Genomic DNA, 13214 nt, shown 5'->3' on the forward strand with positions numbered 1-13214 from the left:
TGGGAATTTGTAATACAGCTTGTAATTCCTCCGAGGAGCTGTGAGCAGACACAAATAAGCCGACACATAAACAATTAGGGCTTTAATTTGTCCTTCTGTGAAATTGCAGCAGCGGAGAATGAGCGCACCGTTTCATCACTATAGAATCAGACTGAGATGAGTTTAGGATAGCGTGGCCTTTAAAGCCACACAGCGGAACATTTCAGGTCATAAGATCAATTTTTTTTTTATTTATTCTAATTTTGGGGTGAAAGGTTGCCCCATCAGATACTTTCCAGATAGAGGCTAGCACCCTCTGCTGGTGTTTTATATAACTACACTTCAGTACAAGTACAAGCGCAACACATTCAACACATCCTTGCAAATTGTTTTTTACTTATTTATAATAATCGGAAATGAGTATGACATCCGCGCAGTAATATCTTCACTTTACTGTGCAGAGGTTGAACTACTCCTGGTATTATTACGCCTTACAATATACACTTAGAAAATCCACATTGTTTAATTTTGTGTAACTATACTTCACGCAACCATATTTAAATAGGGAAAACGTGGAAGAACTTGTGCTGCGTTTGACTGAGGGCACGCATGAAGACCAGACAGGTACAAATGAACTCGTCTAAGCTAAGGTAAGAACATGCCTCAGTATGTAAAAAACGGTGGCCTGTTCCTTTAAGAATTTGAGGCAGTATTAACAAATCACTCGCTGACCACATGCACTGGCAGTCTGAGCCTACAGTCGGGTTAAAAATGAAGCACGTATCCTTAGCAGTCTGTGACATGAGTGTGATTCCCGGTTCCCAGATCTGGCCCCGCCAACCGACCAATCTGGTCTGGCGCTGGCAATTTCCCATCAATAAAAAGTAGCTTATTAGACTTATCAAAACGCATCTGCTAAAGCTACTACCGCTGCTTTCGCTAACATTCAACAACAGCTTATACTCTCACTGAGGAGACTCTGCTAGAAACAACAATTATTACAGAGAATCAGAACAGTTGCGACAAGAGCACTCAAGTATGTGCTTATGTTTACGCAAATAAAGCAAAGTGTGCTTACCGTCAGGTCATTAAAATAATTCAAATAGAACTGGAAAAGCCAGGGCTGAAATAACCAGTGCCAGTCATAGTGAGACTGTATCAAGTTTTAAAAGGGCTTAAAATTGTACGTTTAATCTTATTTGAACAATGATTGCAATGCATTGTTCATTAATTTATCCTAAAAATATGAATACGTTTGGTGGTTGCCAAATGACCAGCCCAGTGGCCTCCTGAAAGATCTGGCCCAGTGAAAAATGTAACTGAATAGCCCTGCTTTACAGTCTGATAAAGCCTGCAAGCCAAATAAACACGGTTTGGCTTCTGGTTTCCTCCAGAGTCTGCTTGGAACTTAGCGCACCTGAATACGAAGGGGTAAAGCTTTTGGTGACTCATCATCGCCATGGTGCTAAGCCTAGAGCTGGGATACCGTCTCCAGCTCTCCGAACCGCTGGGGATTTCGATTTTTACATTTGAAAAGCTCACAACAATCTCTCTTTCTCTCGCTCTCTTTCTCTCTCGCTCATCTCTTTCAGGCGTCTACACAAACTTTGGGAACATGCAAAGCTCCTCCGATGTTACTTTCACAGGCACATGTTCTTATCAGCACACGTGAGGTACCGGGTACGTGCGCCTCTCAGAAGGAGACACAGATATCACAGAGTCACTAACAGAATAAAGGCTGTCATTTAGCATACATGAGATTCACAATGTCAATAAACGTCAATGAGATAAATGCTGAGTATGTCCTCAGCATAAAACCAGCCAGACTATGTTTCCATCCTGCCTCTCCTCACCTGTTAGTCACTATCAAATGGTTTCTGATAAAAAACATTTTAAAAAGTGATGATGTTCTCTAGCAAAATCCATCAAAACAGTGTGAACAGACTGTGTAGATTTGGGAATGATGCCCTGCTAATGCCGTTAGATTAATAGGAAATACACTTGTTTTGATGAGAGGTCGACCGACATGGGTTTTTCTCAGGCCGATGCCGATATGCACCGCCAATATCAGCTGATATTTTTGGCCAAATGTCTCGAGTATAATCCTGTGCATGATGCTTCTAAACAGTAAAATGTGTCCGTCTTGCCTGTGACAGCAGGGGCGCTTCATTAGAGGCACACGATTCATTCAGGACAATCATGTTTAGTAGGTACTTCAGAGGGAGCACAATTGAAAGACAAAAATCATCATATTCCAAAACATCCATCCATTTTCTTCCGCTTTATCCGGGGCCGGGTCGCGGGGGCAGCAGTCTCAGCAGAGATGCCCAAACCTTCTGGTCCACACGCACCTCCTCCAGCTGTTCTGGGGGGACCCCGAGGCGACACCAGGCCAGCTCTGAGACATAGTCCCACCAGCGTGCCCTGGGCCTTCCACAAGGCCTTGTCCCACTAGGACATGCCTGGAACACCTCCTGCGGGAGGCGGCCAGGAGGCATCCAAAACAGATGCCCTAGCCACCTCAGCTGGCTCCTTTCGACGTGAAGGAGCAGCCACTCTACTCCGAGCTCCTCCCGGGTAATACTCCTCAATAGCTCCTCACCCGATCCCGGAGGGTGCGCCCAGCCACCCTGTGAAGGAAACTCATTTCGGCCGCTTGTATTCGCGATATTCCAAAACAAAAAACACCAAGTCTATCTCTCATGGTTCCAAAATTCTAAGCCAAAGGCTGCAACATAAAATATGGTGACGATACGAGGTATCACAGCTAAGCAACACATGCCTTGTATTGTTCTGGCTAATGGACGTTCACTGGAGAATAAAACAGATTAACTGCTGAGCTCTTCCCAATAGATGGTGGAAGACTTGTGGAGTGGAGGGAACAATGCCACTGCCACTGCAATTACAATTAATTATAAATGAAATATATAAACAATGACACGTTGAACAACCTAGTGACTTTAGTGTGTATAGTTACTGCCTCCCACCAACCATCAGACCAACTTTATTTCTGTCTAAATCCACCTTTACAGTGCCTCTTATCCACAGCATTACCGTCGGCACAAAGCAGATGTTTTGTTAAGTGTCTGAGCACAGATATGCCCAATCATTTGACTATTTTCCCCCGGCCCCGGGTTTACGTTTATTTCAAAAGCCACAATAGAAGGGCTGATGAAATTCTGCAAAAGGAGGTTGCCGGTAGTTACGTGTGATATCGCGCACTTGTTCAACAATCGCACTCCGAATGAAAACTATTGTTAAAAGAGGGAGAGATAGCAATTTTCTCACCGACACTGGCTGTGTAAAAGCAGAATAAAGCAGGGGACAATAAGCAGAGTTAAAGGGACAAATCTGCGCAGCGGGGAAAAAAAAAAAAGGTGTGTTTGACAAGTGAAGTTAGAATAGTGTTATACAATCACAAAAGTACAGCAAGAGATACGGTGACTAAGCCTAAAAAGACTGGCATAAATGGAGTGTCTGTTCGAATGCCTGTTTAAAAAAGAATGTGCCTTTGCCATTGAGAATCTTTGAAGCTATCGGCATGTCACATTGAATCGCTGATTGTACAGTATGTGTGGGAAATACAGCGCAAGTAATTACAGCAAACAAGGCCAGTGTATATAAACACATGAAGGAGCAACATCACTTTTGCCGAGTCCCCGCCCCCGCTGGGTGAAAACAAAAGAGGAATTAGCGTCACGGCAGATCATTTCTCCTTCTGGGGATAAATATAATATTCTAACCACAGGAAAATGAGCTATTTTATTTTTAACGGAAAAATGTGAGAGCTAGTTTATCCTTTGCGACGATCTGTCAAGGCTCATTATTGGGAAATAGCTCCACCCGGTGGCCGTGTATCGTGCCCTCTGTGACTTCTTTAATTGGTAGATATTTAGGTTTATTAAACATGCTCAGGCCTCGTTGATGATTCTTCTCTGGATTAACTTAATAGTAGTAGCTCGTATATCAGCTGTTGCATGAACCATTTATATTTTGCTCTTGTAATCTAGAAAATGTCATCGTCGGCATACATTTTATTTAATGTCAATTTAAAATGGTCAAAATAAAAGCTGATGCTGTGATGACATTATAAAGCAACAAGTGAAAAAGTTACACAAGCAAATGCCCCTGATTTAACAATCACAGTGGGGTTAGGCTGCTCAGAAAAAGCATAAATCGTCTTCTCTTTTAATTTCTGAAGCAACCATAGACATAAGAAATAGTCTCAACTCCTTCTGCTCACTCCTCCCCGTTTACATTAATGCTAATTGTTCAAGCGGGATTCCATGCTGGATTTACAGACTCCTCCTGCCCTGCTCCGATTGAACATGTTCCTAAAAGGGCATAAAGGCGGGATCTTCACTGTACACTCGGCCTGATGCTAACGGCCTGTCAATCAAAGTAAGGCCCTCATTAATATAAAATAATTCTAAAATGTACCTTGCGAAAACACGCCTGGTTTCTTTAACTGCACCTAACCCAGCGTTATCACAGGAGCAATATTTAGCTGTAGAAAGTTTAACATGATTGGAAACCAGGCTTTACAGTTGTTTAATGTAAAGAGCAATGCTTTCTAATGGAAAACAAGCTTTTTCTGCTGCCACTAGATGGCGGAACTGCAGCAACGACGGCCAATGGCGGCCCGCCTGCATGGTGGTCACAAAACAGTGGCTACCCGAGGCTATTGGAAGCAACAGATCATTTCTTCATATTTGATGAATAAATAAAACAGACGTAAATTCTGAGTGGACAAGAGCGTCTATTTCACCTAAAGGGGGCGGCAACATTCTCACGCAGACCACGTAGGAACAGTTAACTAACAGTTGAGATAAAAGTTGCCGATAATGCAGACCTGTTACAACGACTTACTTGAACAACCACAAAAAAGCTCTTTCAAGAAAACAAAGTGCATTTACGTTATTGGATTTGAAACCACACAAGCTAAACTCCTCAATCAATCAATTTGAATTATACGGAAATCTGACAAATGTTTTCACGCATTTCAGCCTACAGAACCCAACAAGCAAAGAGTTTCTTCACCAAAATAATCGATTTCCTTAGTAAGTATTGCACTATAATTTGTCTTGATGGATCTCTATGACACGTTGACTCGGCATCCATTTATCATCATTAGTGCAGCGGTTTCCCAAAATAACGTAGGCAGAGCATGGGAGTTTAGAAGCAGATGTACGCGCGTGAGCCATTTGTTCGCCCTGCGTGAGTCTTACTGTATCTCTTTGGTCCGTCTTCGAGGCAGAAGGAGAGCGTGAGGGTGGCATCTTCCTCGAAGAACTCGGTCGCGAATGCGTCCCACCACAAGTTGTCGCTTTCCTGTGGAATTGAAAAGAAATGCAAAATGAGACGAGGCTGCTAAAACGTGGCATTGTGATGTAAAACTTATATATAAAGCCACAGTGCAGAACATTCCAGGTTATACATGTTGTGATGTCACAAGAGAACGTATGACTCCAGACAGAGATGCACTGATCCAGCTTTTTTGCTTCTGATGCCGATGCTGGGGGTTTGAGAATCTGCCATGTGATGTTTTGAGATAGGAGTTATTACCAAAAAATGTCCACCCAAGTCCCTATAACCGTCACTCACTATAAGACTATAGACCTGTTCTACTATAGTGCGGGTCTCCCCAACCTTTTCGCTTGAAGACCTCCCTGCACATGCTGTAGTCGGGCCGCAACCCCCTATTCCCAAAACTATAAACACTACAAATGTAGAAAACAATGAAAGATAAAAATAATCGCAAAAAAAAAAAAAAAACACCTGCAATTGGAGTGTTTTATTCACCTGTACTCCTTTGTCAGTCATATTGGATGAGTTTTACTCATGACCTGACCCTTTGACCAGACAAAACTCTGAGCCTCTGCAATTCCAGGCACCCCTCAGGTTTGGAGCCACTGTAAGGACTATATAGTTAAGTGCAACGTTGCCTACTCACTGTGGCTGAAAAAGGAGTGAGCTAGTTGCATCTACAATATGTTAGCTAAACTCAGGGAAAAACATTCAAGAGACAGTGGAATAGTTAATTAGGGGCTATTAGGGGGTCGGCTCTGTCACGGTTCGGTTCACGGTGCAGGACACGCGGTGTGGTGCATCACCGTACAAGTACAATATAAAAAGGAATACGTTGGTTTAGAAATGAAATAGCTGAAACATTCATCATTAGACTGTAGGCCTATTTATAATCTCAGGATAAAATTGGCATGCTTTCAAAGCTGCTTTATAAAATGTAACTCTGGGCTCACAATTCAAAACAAATAAGAAAACAAAGTTGTAGCCCACGTAGCTGGATAAAAAAAATAAAAGCAGTGCAGTGCAGGCCATGCGCTCGTTGGGTAGTTTCATTTTCGCTTTCGTCACACTGAGGCTAAGGCACTTGGAGCAGCGCGTTGGATTTGAAGCTCATATTTGGGCTGTTCTTGGGACAACTTTCTGAGTGTACTTTTTTTTGAGGACAAAGCTTTTGAGACGGAATATGGCCAGAATTGGAACTGACTGACGCATTTGTCTGCAGTGCACTGGATCTATAATGAACCACAGGCACGGTCATCAGCAGGAGAAAGTTAAACAAAGACACGGCGTTTGGACACGCACACACCGGGTTTTCCTCAGACAGCAGTACCGCAATGCACAGCGGTCTATATTGACCTGTGGCCAATGCCCGCGGCCGTTGGGACGATCACGTGGGGGCCGCCCGCGGAGTTCTGGGAAATAAAAATGGCGGCGCCCTATGGAGTGAAAGCCCCGCCCACCCCGCGATTGCGGTTTATATTATAGATTTCACAGCATTTCATAAACTAAAATACAAACACTTGGCAACTCCAGTAGTTATTTTAATACTTTAGATGATCAAATCATAGTTTCTGTCCAAGCCTTGATTAGTTGCCGCTAGCATTAGCACACTGTTGCTAGCGGCAGCATTTTGCACGGTGATCAACAACAAAACAAACTCTGCGACTGAATTCTTCAAAAGGAGGTACAGCATGTCCATATTCACTTATATTTACTTAGTGAAAGTTGTGTTTTTAAAACAATGACAGCCAAAACAGGTATCGGTTCAGTATGAAATATTTGTAGCCGATACCCAATATTGTATTTTTTCCAGCATCGGCTCCAAAATCCAAAATGATCGGCACATCCCTACTTCAAACCACTCGCAAGACTCCGACGAGCTGCAAACAGTCTTTCGTTCACTAACTTTCACTAAACTTTCACCAGTAAAAACAAGCGTAATGAAATAAATGCTTGTATTTTAAAATTGTAAAATGCTATGGAGTATGGCTTTACAATTTATTATCCATGCAGTTCATAACTTGCTTTATTGCGCTCTATATGGACATTCCTTTGTTCCGATAAGACGACACGCAATATTATGATGGAGATTTTAATATGAGACAAACATGGCTTTTACATATGAAGTCGGCTTTGTGAGGCAAATCAGTTGTTTTGCTAGTTTTATCATTTTCTCATATAAACTATGAGTCCAATTCAAATGTGTCTTTTGTAAACACACAGACGCCTTATGACATTACTGCGGTGCAGCGGTTAGTGCTTTTGCCTCACAGCAAAAAAGTCCTACGTTGGATTCCCGGACTGTGCGGGCTTTTCTGTGTGGAGTTTGCATGTTTCTCTCTGTGTCTGGATGGGTTTCCTTTGAGTGCTCCGGTTTCCCCCTTCAACCCAAAAGATGCACAATAGTTTATTCCTCCAGCCAGGTGATTCTGACCCATAGCCTGGCTTCACATCTGGAGATGGCCCACTGCTCCTTACATGGTCACCCCAGCGGTATCAAAGGATGGGTCAAATGCAGAGGACACATTTCTCTACAGGACAATAATAAAGCAGAACTTAAAGTTGAATTTTTCCATCTTAAAATCGTTCACAGATTTCCTCCACTTTTGCAGTAGATTACTGATATGTAAGAGAAAAACGTCTACATTTTCAGTGACGAAACCTAAATAAGGCACAGAACCAGGTTTAAATGTATGATTTCATTGTGTTTCATTGTGTTATTAGCTACTATGATGTTTCTTGCTTAGTTTTTGAATAAGCTTTTCATAAATAAAAAAAATAATCTGATTTTGTTTTTCATTTTGCTGTGTTTTGTTACGGTTCAAAGCTCAATAAATCAGGTTAGTAATTAGAAATGTAAACATCTCTCCGAAAATCCCTTTTGTTGTTAATTTGTTAAGTATAAGATTGGAAAGTTTGGAGTCTGCAGGAGCCACTAAAGTTGCAAGAGTGTAAATAAAACGTCACTTTGAGAAAACAGGCCCTTAAGTTCTAAATAACGCCCAAGCTATGAGCACTGCTGACTCCCACAAAGGAAATGACCCATATTCAGTCATTCTTCAAAAAAAACAAAACAAGAGAAAGACACAAGTAAAACATGTGGTCATCAACAGCTGAAACACAATACGACCACTAACACTGCTCTCAATTATATTTCGCAGCACTACCATTCTCCCCCATGACGTTTCCCCCTCCGCCCGGTCTCTGTCTCTCCCTCTCTCTCGTCTGACTCTAATTCCCCGTGACATGACGCCGCAGATCGCCGGGTCTCATCGTACACGGGGGGGGGTGGAGGCGGCGCGGCACCACTCCCCACATGTTGACGATTAGCCCTGTCACCATCGCGCAGCGTCAAAGCCAATAACCAGCAACAAACCAGCGACCGGACGCCCCCTCGGGTCAGACCCACCACCCCCCCTCGAAAACGCAACCGGGCCAGGGTGAACCGGAGTGAACTCCAGCCCGCGGACTGCCACGGGGCGGGCCGCTGATTGGGTCCAAATGGTTTGCAAATGCGGGTCAAGGCGCGGAGTAGCCGAGCTGAGACGAGCTCAGGTGAGGTACTTTAGAGGGAAAGCAGTGGTGGAAAGCGATGAAGTACTTTGTGATCCTCAAGGGAAATGGAGAAGTACAAAGGTGTTAAAGAGGAGGTACTGTGCGTATACTATCATCTCAAACACTTTGTTGGCTAGAAAATCCAATATTGATCAAAAACAGAAAGACACAATATCCACTTTTTCAAGAGGTCCCCCCATGAGCTCCTCCCACCACCCCCTCTTCTAGCTCCCATTCGCTGTGCAGCTGTTTCACTAAAGAGAGAGAACAAATAACATACTGTAGTGGCTGTAGAGGAGCTATGGCAAGCGTTTTTGCTTTGTGATGAAAACATTCAGCTTAGCAAGAGATAGAGAGTTCAGCAAAGCATTTCCTGGAAACGTAGGACTGCGGAGTAAAGAATTACCACTGTTGAAGATTCAAAGATGATTCAAAGATGATTCAAAGATGCGCCATAAGCAGGCCATACTGCCTTTGCTATGCCCAATCCCGTCAGATCTTGGAAGCTAAGCAGGGAAGGGCCTGGTCGGTACTTGGATGGGAGACCGTTTGGTAACACCAGGAAGCCTGGGGTGAATGTGGTGTGTGAGTGAGTGGTTGGTGGTGGTCGGAGGGGCCGATGGCGCAGACTGGTTGCCTCGCTTCCGTCAGTTTACCCCAGGGCAGCTGTGGCTACAACAGTAGCTTATCACCACCGAGTATGGAGTGAATGAATAATGACGACAATGTAGCGCTTTGAGAAACTTGTTAATACAGGCTTGTAAAGCGCATTACAAGTGTAAGGCATTATTATTATTATTATTAGATTATGATTATAGATGTTATAGATAAAAAGTTGATTTTGCATAATACCACTTTACCTCTTTACAATGTCTGTTTTAAAGGGGCTGAAAGCAAGTTCGCCATTTTATACTCACTACTGCCACCTCTGGCCATATATGTAACTGCACCTTCTATATTAAGCTCGTGCATGACGGCAATTCGGGCCGAAGTGATACATTTTTGAGTGACCGTACAGGATTTTAGAGGCAGTTGTGGTGAACAGGTCTGAGCTCATTCTACACATTAGGACATGGCTGGAACATGTAGGTGGAGGAAAATACTTAATTTTAACATTTTTAAACTCCTTATAGTCCCTTTAATGTAGACCATGCACATATGAAAGTATAAACAATCATTGCTGGGAATAATGATGCACTGATATTATGAACTCTCCGAGGTGCTTGGTTTGCAATATCCCTATACATAATTTATTCACTCTCCACTTGGTGGTGGTAAGATGGTTTTAACTTCTTACCTACCGTCGCCGCCTTAAACACTTTAAAATATGAAAGGACTAGGAACTAAGTAACTCATGCCCCTAGAGGTCATAAGCGCCACTGCACGTGTCGTAGCATGTTGCGTTTTTTTTACTCATTAATTGTCCGTGAGAGTAAATACTACGCTGACAGAAAAGACAAAGACAGAGAGGGATATAGTACATCCAATTACACAATGAAATAATTTTTTCTCTCAAACTTGGCTGTAAACACTGCTAAAGTGGCTCTAGCAGGTTAGTTTTGTTAGCTTCTTCTTCGTGATTCCATTAGTGTGTACTGGGTCTCCGGGTCGGAGCATGGAAAGTTGCAATTGTGGTTTTCTGGCCAGAGACACCAGGGGGAGATGACAGACCCCACAATCACTCCATTAAGACTTGTATTACCCCCAGAGGGACTACGGGAAGGATTTATTAAGATAAACAATTTACTTTGTACTGGTTTAACCTAGCGCATTGTCTCCAGTTCTGCTTTACCCAAATCTAAAAGCTTCTGGCCTGGAGAGCAACAGTGTAATGCCTCATTTGAAAGAAAACTGATTGTTGCGTTGTTGGCGCGGTTTTGTTACATTTTTTAAGCATTTTGGTCTCTTTTTATGTCACTTGTGTGTTGTGCTACTGATGCTTTTCAGGTACGTTTTTGTCATTCTTTAGTTGCTGCTCTGTTGTTGTTTTTTGTTTGTTTGTTACTTTTTTGTCATGATTTTGTAGCTTGTTTTCCCCCTAACTATTTTGTGTGTTTTCATCACTCACTCTTTTGTCACTTTTTTGTTGTTTTTTCATCCAATTTTTTTTTGCTATTTTGACACTTTTTTCAAGAAGCCTTTAGATTTGGAGGAAAGTGCTCGGTTCAGGTGAGGGTTAAGAGATTAAATTAAATTAACCAGAGGTGGGAAGATTTTAAAAGTAGTGACCAAAATGAATACCGAAGTAAAAGTAAAAAAAAGTACTTGGCGAAAATGTTACTGTGAGAACTGAGTAGTTGTTTGAGCGCCCAAGTCTGATTTAAGTTTGAGCTGTGACACAAATTATGAGCAACAAAACTTGTAGTAATATGAAAATTCTTATAATTCCAAAGAAAATACCAAAAAGTACTGAATGACAAAACTGATCTAGTATGTACAAATAACTACTACCCGCCTCTGCTTTCAACCAAGATCGTCCAGCTGACTCCTGGCCAACCCTACTGTACATGCTTTAGTGAAAACCACTTCTGTGATATTCTTAATTTCAATGGATCTTTTCTGCATAAATAAAGGTTAAATAAAACTAACTGTAGCCACAGGTGCCCTGGGGTAGACAGTTGGAAGTGGCTGCCAATCTGTTCCGAGGACCTGTACATAAGCATGGCAGTAGAAGAGCGCCTCAGCGACAGGAAGTAATTATTTGTGTGGTGTGATTAAACATCGTTGAAAAGCGGTAGATGAAATGACAGCGTTCATTTTGCATCTTCGTTTAGAACCAACCTGCTGTGTATCTTTTGATTGAGACTCCGCAGATTAAAACGACTAAAACTAAACTAAAGGATTCATTCAGACCAACCGTTTCATACCGGCCACAATCCTGCGCTTCCCTCCCTGCGACGCTTGTGTGTGTGTGTCACTATTTGTTTTGATATAAAGATAAAACAAAGGCAGCGTTTCCAAGGTGGCAAAGCAATCACCCACGCCGCCTGTGCTCTGAAGTCTCTATCTGAGCGCTGCGATGCCAGTCATGCACAGCCCAGTGCCCCCCCCCCATCCCCCTGCCCACTGGGACCCCCTCCCCACACCCTCTCCCCCCCCCTTGTGAGGAGAGGAGCAGGTGTCGGCAGTCCGGCTCATTCGGAATATATCTGTTTTAGAGCGAGGGAATAGACAGAGAACAAACTGAATCGACACTTGTCACTGGTTAAGAATACAGAAAAGGTATAAACAGGGTGGCAGAGCATGTGGTAGAACACTGCGAGAAAGGAAACCATTCGGAACAGGCTGAATACAGAGTCTGCGAGCTTGCTAACGTGGTAGTTGTAAAAACTGTGGTCATGGATTTAAAGTAATGAAATGTGAGCACTGTTTCTATAGAATTAAACACACAATATTCTATCTTTTGAATGGTGAAAAGTCCTCAGCAAACACAACAGGAAAAGTCACCTGACTGAAGCCCCTCAGCTTTTATTGTGTTGGATGAATTACTCAAACCTATGTAAATGACACAAAACAACACTCCAGGTATGTTTTTGAAAATAAAAATGGTTAAAAGCCTCCAAGAAGTCAGCTAAAGCAACAAATTTGATACTGTGCTGCACAAAAACAATTGAACAATTCTACTATTCCATAAAGTGACTCCTCTTAAAGGTGCGCTGTGCAACTTTTTATGTAATAAAAAAAGTTGATATTGGTGCGTATTTGACCTGTGTGGGTAGTTATTTTAGCGCATTTGCTTTCAATCCCGGTGGATTATGATTATTCCGGAAAAAAAAAATTTTTTAGGGAGCATCGTACAGGCCATCACGATGGTAAGTAAAGGCGCTATGCTAACCGCCCAAGCATCTGCTGGGTCAAATACGTATTAATATCAACTTTTTTTTTTTACATAAAAGTTGTATAGTGCACCTTTAAGGGTAATAACTATAACATGCATACTACAACTACTACTATACTACTTTTGTGTGGATTTGATTTAGGACGAGCAACATAGCGTGAATAGATCTGGCCATTTGAAAAGATTTTTTGATTTTCATTTCCATTAGCACATTGCTGTTTTTGCAAAAACTCTTCCGGGTTGCACACTATAAGAATCGATTTTAACATTTAATGCCTTTCTTGAATATCCAGAAACGACATCTTTCACTATTTCATTAGAAAATGTACATTCAATTAAATTCCAAAGAAATGTTGTCTTTTTTCTCCCAATAGACTGTATGAAAACAAGACTTACACAAAAACAAAATCCGAAACCAAGGAGTTATGACTCACACTGAACTTTTGCACAGTTTTAACTTTTGACGGGTTTTTTGTTTGAAACCATTTTCGCAAAAATCGTGCAAATCTGCGAATGCTGCGATACGTTGTGGCTT

The 13214-nt window shown here is 42.2% G+C and overlaps 1 protein-coding gene across 5 annotated transcripts in view; it reads right to left on the minus strand.

Moving 5' to 3' along the window:
• ldb2a (LIM domain binding 2a) overlaps positions 1 to 13214 on the minus strand; it is a 141802-nt gene that overhangs the window by 101346 nt on the left and 27242 nt on the right. For all 5 annotated transcript variants that reach the window (XM_079557295.1, XM_079557296.1, XM_079557294.1 and 2 more), the window contains exon 2: positions 5208 to 5310. In XM_079557295.1, the coding sequence (XP_079413421.1) occupies positions 5208 to 5310 (103 nt within the window). The remainder of the gene's footprint in view (positions 1 to 5207; positions 5311 to 13214) is intronic.

Source organism: Gobius niger, assembly GCF_951799975.1.
Source record: "Gobius niger genome assembly, chromosome: 5".
NCBI classification, from domain to species: Eukaryota; Metazoa; Chordata; class Actinopteri; order Gobiiformes; family Gobiidae; genus Gobius; species Gobius niger.